Source organism: Syzygium oleosum, unplaced genomic scaffold (assembly GCF_021117445.2).
Source record: "Syzygium oleosum isolate NSW1041296 unplaced genomic scaffold, Sole_v2.1 Sole_v2.09, whole genome shotgun sequence".
In the NCBI taxonomy this organism is placed as follows: Eukaryota; Viridiplantae; Streptophyta; class Magnoliopsida; order Myrtales; family Myrtaceae; genus Syzygium; species Syzygium oleosum.
Genome location: NW_026607493.1, coordinates 8,035,949 through 8,046,363, shown reverse-complemented (window position 1 = coordinate 8,046,363; position 10,415 = coordinate 8,035,949). Strand labels below are relative to the sequence as shown.

At 39.7% G+C, this 10,415-nt stretch overlaps 1 protein-coding gene across 3 annotated transcripts; it reads left to right on the top strand.

Moving 5' to 3' along the window:
• LOC115693570 (RNA polymerase II C-terminal domain phosphatase-like 2) lies at window positions 1–9,041 on the top strand. 3 transcript variants are annotated; one of them, XM_056314765.1, is made up of 17 exons: window positions 1–509; window positions 733–1,203; window positions 1,984–2,194; window positions 3,761–3,918; window positions 4,674–4,744; window positions 4,856–4,961; window positions 5,058–5,147; window positions 5,266–5,407; window positions 5,525–5,895; window positions 5,971–6,028; window positions 6,442–6,575; window positions 6,654–6,707; window positions 7,000–7,096; window positions 7,354–7,502; window positions 7,605–7,720; window positions 7,900–7,972; window positions 8,610–9,041. In XM_056314765.1, exons 1-15 carry the CDS (start codon window positions 240–242, stop codon window positions 7,668–7,670), a joined length of 2,448 nt encoding a protein of 815 aa, XP_056170740.1. In that variant the 5' UTR covers window positions 1–239; the 3' UTR covers window positions 7,671–7,720; window positions 7,900–7,972; window positions 8,610–9,041. The 3 variants fall into 3 exon arrangements, with proteins under 3 accessions (XP_056170740.1, XP_056170738.1, XP_056170739.1); XM_056314763.1 differs by having other exon boundaries at window positions 7,900–8,073; XM_056314764.1 differs by lacking the exon at window positions 7,900–7,972.
• Window positions 9,042–10,415: the final 1,374 nt, after the last annotated feature.

Here is a 10,415-nt window from a genome sequence, read left to right as displayed (position 1 = left end):
CATCATTTGAATCCCCCAGTTAGAGAGGGAGCTTAGAGAAAGAGCGAGAGAGAGAGAGAGAGAGAGAGAGCGAGAGAGGCGACGGCGACGACGGCGGACCAGAGGGAAGCGGCCGCAATCCGCCGCGAAGTCAGTTGCGCGGCCTCGATTTCTCCGGCGCGCATTTGCGATCGTGCGATTCCCCCTCTCAGTTCAGCGCCCGTTGCTATTTCAGTCGGAGCGAGTGGGAGCGAGGTTCCATGAGCCGTTCGGCGTTCAAGTCCGTGGTGTACCACGGCGATGTGCGCCTCGGGGAGCTGGACGCGGTCCCGGCGAACGGCCACGGCTTCCAGTTCCCCAACAACGAGATTCGGATCCACCGCATCTCGCCGATCAGCGAGAGGTGTCCCCCTCTGTCGATCCTCCAGACGGTGTCCTCGTTCTCGGTCCGGTGCAAGCTCGAGTCGTCCTCTCCGGTCGAGCAGGCGAATTTGATCAATCTGCACGCCTCTTGCTTCTACGAATTCAAGGTCTCTAGTGGGCGACGAATCGCTCCTTTTTCTTATATGCTCGGAAGCCGCTCTGTTTCCTTTTAGTGTTAATTGCTGATAATAATGCCGCTGTGTGTCTTTCATGCTGTTGAGAGTGCTTGGTTATGATCAGGTCTTGCATTGTCTCTGCTGCGTGTAGTGATTCTGTTGGTTTTAGAGAGTGTGTGAGTGAGAGCTCTGATGGATGAATCTGTCTTGGCAGACTGCTGTAGTGTTGCTTGACGAAGAGGAAATACACTTGGTGGCAATGCCTAGTAAGCAGAAGAAGTTCCCGTGCTTTTGGTGCTTCTCCGTTCCTTTGGGTCTCTACGAATCCTCTCTGAGATTGCTTAATCTACGGTGCCTTTCGATTGTGTTTGATCTCGATGAGACGCTCATTGTTGCCAACACAATGAAGTCTTTCGAGGACAGAATCGAGGCTATTCGAGGCTGGATTGCAAGGGAGACTGATTCGGTGAGGATATCAGGAATGTCAGCTGAACTGAAACGGTATGTAGATGATAGAGCGCTACTCAAGCAGTATGCAGACAGTGATTGTGTCATGGATAATGGAAAGATGTACAAGGTTCAGCTTGAGGAGGTCCCTCAGCTTTCAGATAGCCATGAGAAAGTTGTTAGACCCGTAATTAGATTGCAAGAAAGAAATACCGTCCTCACTCGCATCAATCCTGAGGTTAGAAGACGCTTTTGCTGCTACTCTTGTTTAGTTTTTTACTTCTTCTTTTTTTGTGTTATAACATAAGTTGTCTCTAATGATGGAACACAGGCTTTATGTGGGATAATTACTCTTTCATTTGAATTCACGCACCATAATCACGTGTTTTCTTTCCAAATCAGAACCAGGACTTTTTCTCTTGCATCGGGGAGAACATATCTAGAATTGACCAAGGGTTTTGAAGCAGGAAAAAGTTGACCATTGACTCATTTACCCTTAGAAAGAACGCTGGCTCCCATTATTTAATTCATCTATCTAAATAACGGCTCGTGCAATATGTTTTGTTTTTTTCAATTTGTTGGCATACAAAAGCTGAGAGTTCTTGTGGGCCTTTCCAGTGAGCAAAGACATACTAAGTTCAAATTGAGAGGAGCAAGGCATGTTTTATATTCATGTGTAAACTACAATCTAGGCTATAGCTTTCAACTGAAGTTGCTGATCGAATGTTTTTGCACATTGAGGAAGTGATGTGCTTGATGGTGGGCTAGCTTTTCTTGTCATCAAAATCAATTCCTCTGTCCATGATTCACTATTTTGTTATTGCAGACAGGTTTTGATTGAAGAGGTTCCACTTCTTGTTCCTATTAGCAATGCCTTGTTCACCCAATTTAGAAAAATCATATCTCCAGATAATGTTGAATGGTGTTTTATTTAAGGTTAATTCTGAATTATACATTTCAAGATATAGAAAGCCATGTGTATTTTTCTTGTCAGCATCTTTATTTTCTCTTTATGCAGATCCGTGACACCAGTGTGCTGGTGAGATTACGACCTGCATGGGATGACTTGAGAAGTTACTTAACAGCTAAAGGACGTAAGAGGTTTGAAGTTTATGTGTGCACAATGGCTGAAAGAGACTATGCTTTAGAGATGTGGAGGCTTCTTGACCCCGAAGCACACTTAATTAATTCAAAACAACTCTTGAACCGTGTTGTTTGTGTCAAATCAGGCAAGTTGTCTGCTTATGCACAAAATAAGATGCTTGTAGGAGATGTAATTGTGGAGTTTGCGAGTTGATTACTCTCTGTGTTGCGTGTTTGTACATATGGGTTTATGCATATGCTTAAGTGCTGGTGTAAGAAGGCAAGAAAGGTGAAGATCTGACATCTTTGTTGTTATTAACTAGTAGTACCCAATATGCAAAACTGATGTCATGCCATAATTCGTATAATTGAGCCATTGCCAAATGCTTAAGGAGATCAAATCGGGGAAAAATGTCAGTGACTTGCTTTAAAAGGTAGATACCTATTGAATCTGTCATACAACCATAGACACTCCATTTTGTTTTATTCTACTACGAACAATATAGTTATCTCATATGAAATCATTTAAATGACTAATGAGGTACAGTTGCTTTCCTTTTGAAGCTTGAGCGCTATATTTCGCTGTTGCCTAGCATGTCTCTTTTCTGCATGCTTCTTAAAGATTTGAACAGTGGCCCACTAATGCAACATGCTTGGGAGATTTAATGCTTTTCATTTTCATTATAACATTAATGGTTATCCGCTCCTAACCTTTGTGGTTGTATCTTCTATGACAATTTTTGCTTTATTGCTCACTTGATGAATGCATTTTCATTGGGCTGCCGTCTTAAAAAATTGCTTGCATTGATTGACTTCATAGCCAGTAGAAACAGGTTTGATCCATTGCATCATATAACTTGCTTGTGCTCCTTGCCCCCGCTCCCCATTGGGGGTGACTTAGCTTTCTGTTTTTTCCCTAGCCTAGCCCATGTGATGGTATCCTCATGTTCTCTACAATAATTTTAAGCTTAATGGAATAAACTTGTCTATTTTACCCAGGGAGGTCATAATTGGAATCAGTGATTAACGCTTACCTCAGCCTTCTGTTCCTGTGTTTTATATTCCATTTAAGAACTTAGAAGAGAAAGTATTGTGCGGATAGGATTGGTATATCCCAGCTTTATAGGAGCAATGTCCTCACATGTGAAAGTTTTATGTGATTATTCAGCAGCTTTCGCTGAAAATGTGGGCCAATCTATATAGTACACACGGGATGAGATAATTATATTGAATGCCTGTTTTCCTAATTACAGATTGTATAACGAGGGCTTTTTTATTGCATGGATTTTGTAGAGCGTGGAAAGTTTATTTAACTAATAAAAGCATGGCTTTAGATTCAATGGAGTTCATTTAATGGCGTTCACGTTGGTCAATGGATGTGTACATATTGTCGGACTTAATAACACTTATTTTGGATATTTTTGGGTTTTATGATACCACCTCCCCCAGTCGCACTTAACTTTAGTCCGCCTGGCTTTGCAACCTTTTTGTTAGGTTTTTCTTCCTTGTTTCATGAATTACATAGCTAAATCTTGATTAATGATTTAAGTATGCCACCTTTTGATTGCATATCTCTTCTAACTACTAGGACGTTAGTTCTATCACTTAGGCAAATTTTAGTGAAGTACTGTCCCCCATTTTCACATTGCTACTCCACATTCTTCCTTTTCCCAGCAGTATCCTAATCATGCTTAATATGTTATGAATGGCAGGTTCAAGGAAATCATTGCTAAATGTGTTTCAGGATGGTAACTGCCATCCCAAGATGGCAATGGTGATTGATGACCGCTCAAAGGTCTGGGAAGACAGGGATCAACCACGAGTGCATGTAGTTCCTCCATTTGCTCCATACTATGCTCCTCAGGCGGAGGTATTAGATCATGGATTTATTACGTCTCTTCTGGATAGTCCTTTTATTATTCTAGTGAAAGAAAATTCCACTAAGCTTTCTTTGTGTGTAAATGTCATAATGTTAGTCAGATTGATTTGCATGAGCAATGGGAAGACAGTCACTCAATCAATTAAGGGTTGTTTTCTGTAATAACTTCCAGACCTTCTTTGGTACCGGGAATCTAGCCAATAAAATGGGAATCAAATTGCCATTGCCTTTCTTGGCTCATTTGGTCAATTTGAATGAGGTGGACGGAAATCAAAACTCGGAAGGAAAAGTTTCTCCGTGTTATGTTTTTATAACAGGAGGGAAAAAAAGTAGCGTCATAGATAGACCATTAAATAGGGCATTTGGCAACTTTTGTGTGGAGAAAATTTGGAAGAATAACTTGCTTATATGTTTACAACAATTCGTACCATAAAAAGATATATTCAAAAACGTAAATGTCGCCAATTGCAGAAATATTCAAATTATTATCATCTTGATTTGTTATAATTTATCCTGATTCCTTTTATCTTATATCAATTGCTTCATTCTTATTAACGAAAGGGGCCCGAAGTGATATATGAATGAGGATAAAGGCCAGTGACCTTAGCTATATCCATTGTTCAATTTTTTTCAATCTATTGGCTTTTTTGGGCATGTTGTCGAGGTTTCATTTATGAAATAGGTTTTTTTCGATGAAATATATTGATGAAAGTATGAATACACATATCTTTTTGGGTTTTTATCAGACTGCAAGTGCTGTTCCAATCCTTTGTGTGGCAAGAAATGTAGCATGCAATGTCAGGGGTTACTTTTTCAAGTAAGTATTTAGATTTCAGTCAAACTGTATAAAGCCGTTTACAGCAAAAGATTAAATTTGAGTTGCATTCTGATCTCGTATCTGATTGAGATATGATATTTTCTTATCCAGGGAGTTTGATGAGAACCTATTAAAGAAAATCTCTGAAGTATTTTATGAAGATGAGGTGGTTACTTTACCCCATGCTCCTGATGTGAGCAACTACTTGATGTCAGAGGTATTTGAAACTGACTTTTTCAATATGGATTATTGGAGAAATCTGAGGGTCTGTTTAAAGTTCTCATCGATCGTTATCATCTGTCCTTAATGTCAGGACTCTGGTTTTGTACCAAATGGCGCCACAAACGCTCCATTTGCGGATGGAATTCATGGTGCAGAAATTGATAAAAGACTTAATCCTCCGGTAACCTAAGATATATGCTCTGTTCAATTTTTCTGCTTATTCATTCATTCAAATCTGGAGTTTGGTGTACTGATTTTATTATGAACAAGGCCGACTTCTTTTCATTTGTTTATTTTAGGGTGAAAAGCACGCTGTTGATGTGGCTGGCATCCCCTTAAAAGAAACTCCTGATGTTAAATCTGAAACATCCCAGCCAACAATTACTATAATTCCAAACACTGTTGGTCCGAATGCTTCGAGAACACTCATGCCATCTCAGAGTATGATTTTCCACCGTTAGGAATATACGTGTCTCCAAGAGTTTGTACATAATTTGGGTGTACAAGCATGCAATCTTTTGTTATGATACGGATTTTTGTGTTCCTGTTTTTTCGTAGAACCTGGTTTGCTTGGTAATCCTACTAGACAAGATTTCAGCTTTTCGGATCGGGAACATGATGTGAAAAGGAGAATTCTTACTATGAAACATGGTCCAGACTTGAAAAATCAGGGCTCAGGTGAGCCCCCTCTCCTATCTAGACCACCAGTGCAGTTACCTACTGCCAATATCCATCCACACGGAGGATTGCCCGTGGAAGAAGACTCAAGCAAAGGACATATAAATTGTAGAAGTTCTGGATTTTCTCAAGAATCTGATTCACTGAAGTTTGATAAGCAGAGAGCTCATCAAAATCAGCTTGGTCACAATCTTCCAAGTGTTAGTACCTCTGGTGTGCTCTCTAACACATCTCAAGTGAAGGCAGAAGAGGTTTGCTTGTAACTTATGTCTAGAGTTTAGATTACAAGTTACTTCTAGTTTTGACCTTAGTTCCCATTTCACCAGGTGTGGTCTGGACCTGATCAGAAAAAATCAAAAATGCCTTCTGGAAGTCAGCAATCTGGTATAGAACTTTCTTTTTCCACCTTTCCGGTTAATAGTAATGTGCAAGTTTTTCTGTTGAGTCTCCTTTTATTTTATCTCATGCTGTCTAATTTGCCATGAACATGTATTAGAATTGTATTTTGTTTCTGGAAACGAGGTCTAGATGTTTCTTTTTTGGCCATTGGTCTAGATCTTACGTTTAAGTTAGCCTTTCCAGCATCCCTTCATGTTACTCATGATTTAGATAGAGACACCTTTAAGGTGTGTCATGGTTTAAACATGCGTTAGCGCATTTCTCATTTTGATTTGTTAATTTAGACCATTATTATTGTCACTGATAGATGGGGATGAAACTTCGCAAAGCTACCAAGGGTGAGAGATCTGTTTTCTCATTTCATAGCAATATTACTGACTGGGTGATGTCTGGTGCAGAGATTGGTGTACCTCAAAATCGGAGTTGTTCTAATGACAGAGATACTCACGCTGATGCTGGAAAAGAGAACTTGCTACAGTTGTCATTGTCTATTGCAGTGCTGCAAGAGATTGGACGGAGATGCAGCTCCAAGGTGAGTTTGATTTGGATCCTTTTTCTTTGATATTTGACCCTCCTTTTTTTTGGGATTTCAACATATTTTTCCCTTCAGGTAGAGTTCAGGACAATCTTGAGCACCAGTAAGGATTTGCAGTTTTCTGTCGAGGTCAGTGATTTTGGAATCTTATCTTTTTTTTCGGATCAAGATCCTTTATGTGTTATTTATTTGCTCCCACATTTGTATGATGTATTCTATGGATCTATATTACCTTATTCTAGCAAAAAGAATAGGCATATTGTATTCGATGTGGATGTTTATATGGTAAGCGGTTGAATATATGCTCTGCTGTGTGCTAGGACAGATATGTATTTGCCTATGACATTGCCCCGATTGTTTTGGCATAATTCTCTAGCTTAACAAATTCATTGCAGTCATCTTTGTTGCTTCTTTTTCACAGGTTTTATTTACTGGTGAGAAGATAGGTGTTGGAATGGGTAAAACGAGGAAGGATGCTCAACAACAAGCTGCCCTAAATGCTCTTCACAGTTTGGCAGGTAGATAGCTTCTTTATAGGGCCTTCAATATATGATAAGTAGATAATTCTACTGTTTTTTCTTAGGGCGATAGGAGTATGGATATTGATGCATTAAAGGATGAATTTGAGATGAGAGACTCGCTGCTGTACATTACTACTTTGGTGTGTTTTTGTTGTCTATGTAGAAGGTTTCTGGGGCTATCTTGTTAATGCTGTGTAAGTTTAAACTGAATGATGTTACAATTAGATTTTCTGTAATGCTTGATCAAATTGCAGAGAAGTACGTCACCTATGCCAGGAGCCATTCACCAGAAGTTGACAAAAATCTCAATAAGATCTCTCAAGGGAAAGAAAATGGATTTCTGTGGGATGTTGTCAGTCCTGGGTCACATGAACCACCAAGAGAAGATGAGTTTGCCAAAGAGGTCGATACTGAGGCGCGATCATCTTGATGCTTAGAACTGTTAATTGCTCTCTCCTTAAAAGGAGTTGGTGATGCTTGTAATTAGATAAGGTTACCTGGGCAGGAAACTGAGAAATTTTTACCTGAAGATCAGTGTTCGTCTTTTCCTGATTATGAAGCTAAGAGCTGAAAGAAAGCGAGCCGGCTTCATGCCTCCCAATGTTGACTTCTGGTTCTGTGGTAAGTCTGTGGTCTTTCTCTATACATTAGCCTCTATTTTTTGTGATCCGTTTAATGCTGTTATCCTGTTATGCGGCCATATTTCCACAGTGCTACTGTGTCTTTTGACTTTTCCCCCCTGCTGAAGTAGAAAAATGGCTGTGCATTTTCTACACTCATAAAACTGTTCTGGTGGCTAGGACTGGCAATTTCAGACAGGATCTGTAATGTGAAAGGTTGCCAAACTATTGCCAGTCCTAACTATCAAAGCAGGTATGAGAACTTTGAAGAGCAGGACCTCATTCATTCTACTGCAAATATTTTCCTTCTCTGTCAAGGTGCATGTTGCGGTTTTGCAAAGGGGTGTACTATGGGTGAGTTGTCATAGTTCATGTTGACAACCGATTGAATTTTTTCTTTATTTAAGCTCGTTACAATATACAGGCAATGTCCATCATGATTCTTATTTCTATCATGAGAGTCATGTTGACTAGTTTTCCATAGATTGATTTGTGCTCCTTGTTGCTCCTTTCTACTCTGCTTAGGCATGGTCCATCATGATTCTCCTTGTTGCGCCATTCGCGGAGGCTCAACCATTTGTGAAAATATTCTCCTAAAATTGATTGCTTAAACGAATCAATTGGAAAATATTTTTACCAACCAAAATGTTTGTAAGTTGTTAAGAATAATAAAATCTTTTTCCAATGACTAATTTCTTTAAGAGATACATGCAATCATTTAAAGGAAAATTTTTTCAAATCATTGATTTTCTGTAAAGCAAAATGCACTTGGCACTTGCTTTTTAGCTAATTGCATCTCATTTGCTTTTTGGCCCCCTTCACTTCATTGGGCATCATAGACCTTTTTGTTGACAAATCTGATTTGCTTCAGTTTTCTTGAACTTTTGTAGGTCGCATGATTCCTTCCAGCTCCAAGCAAATACCCGAGGACTGGGAGCTCCCGAGTGGGGCAAAGTTTATCCCGCTTGTGGCGACATATGTGCCGCAAGAATAGCATATCACAATGTGATCAGGAGAGGTGGAACTGATGCCGGGTGCGAAGCCAATGACTTGACATGTTACCTGTCGCAGCAGTCTGGATCTTTCAGAAGCCTTGCAAAATTGGATAGGTCATGCCATCCGAATGTGGATCTTTGTGAAATCTGTATCCTGCGTTATCTTGAACCCGGGTTTAATTGAGAAAAACGGCAGTAAGTCGAATTGTACTGGGTATATTCTTTTGGTATTATGGGCTTAGGAAAGGTGGCTCTATATTCCTTTATCTTGTTCCTTTGCTGTATATAGATGGAATGCAATACTCAAGTTCTTCAAAATGCTGGCTAGATATTTCTGTTTGTGTTTTATCTGCTACGCGGACTTATCGCTGGTCCCGACTGATTGTAGTGTTGCATTTATCGAGAATACATGTTTCTCTTGTTGTCTTCACTCTTGACAAAGGGACTCCTGAGACAATTTAAGCAGATAGTCAAACCCGAGTTTACGGTCGGGGTCTTAGTAGAGATGCTACTGTGATAGCAATTAATTCTCGGCATGCGATAAGGAGCTTTACCGCCCTTGCTGAACTGGCCTCGGATACATTCAGGTTTTCCTTTTCAGCCAAAACGGACCCCAAACAAGTTCGATAAACTAGATTAGCGTTGATACCGGCCGTAGTCTTTGGTTTTTGGGGCCAAACTTCCTCCTGCTCATCTTCTTCATTAAGCCGGCCGTTGCGGCCGGGGCTTGTGTATGCTTGACCCTAGCAAATTTGGGATAGGCCGTGAGTTCATCAAAAGCTCGTCTTATTTTTAACTTGTTGATGGGACCACTCTAATCAATGCATATGAAGTCTTAGAGTTCTATTTTAATTCTCAATCTCATTTTATCTACATTGACCGAAAGTAAGTTCTCACACAGATTTGTGCAAGCCGCCCCAAGGTAGTCACCTATCCCGACAGACCTTGGATGAAGCTTAATCCAATAGGGAGGAGCCCCGGATCGACCACTCGAAATCTGACTTGATCCAAGCCTCGATCTTGACCTGGGCTTGTCGCCGCTGACGCCGCCGTGTCTCCTTCATCAACAATGGTGGTGACGGAATAAGTCCGGGGAGGGATTTTCCATAATTTCCACAAGGTGAAATTTGTTGAGTGTCAAGTTGCAATCAATTTTGACCCAAAAAAAAAAAAGTTGAAATAAAGTTTTCTTTTGCAAAAGGTGACAAATTATCTGGCAAAGGATTTATACATAGAGATAATGACACAAATAATCCATAAAGTTTCGTTCAATATGTAATTTAGTCCCTGAACTTTAGCCTAATTAATGTGGTTCCTGAACTTTTAATTTGTTCAATGTGATCCCTGAATTTTTGGTACATATTCAATTTAGTCCATGAACTATATGAAAATGTATAATATAGTCCCTTCATTGAATTAATGGAGGGGCTATATTATACATTTTGATATAGTTAGGGACTATATTATATATTTTCATATAGCTCAGGAACTAAATTGAACATGTACCAAAAGTTTAGGGACCACATTGAACAAATTAAAAGTTCATGGACCACATTGAATATTGGGTTAAAGTTCAGGGATCATATTGAACAAATTAAAAGTTCAAAGATTAAATTGTATATTGAGTTAAAATTCAGGGATTGTTTATGTCATTGTCCCTCGTACATATTGTCAAAATTGGCGACCTTCATGACTAATACC

Excerpts from the sequence above, each read along its gene's own strand:
- LOC115693570 (XM_056314764.1), top strand. The coding sequence starts at position 240 with ATGAGCCGTTCGGCGTTCAAGTCCGTGGTGTACCACGGCGATGTGCGC. Across the intron at positions 4,745-4,855 it reads GTCAGGGGTTACTTTTTCAA|GGAGTTTGATGAGAACCTAT; the intron begins GTAAGTATTTAG and ends TTTCTTATCCAG. Across the intron at positions 5,148-5,265 it reads ATAAAAGACTTAATCCTCCG|GGTGAAAAGCACGCTGTTGA; the intron begins GTAACCTAAGAT and ends TGTTTATTTTAG.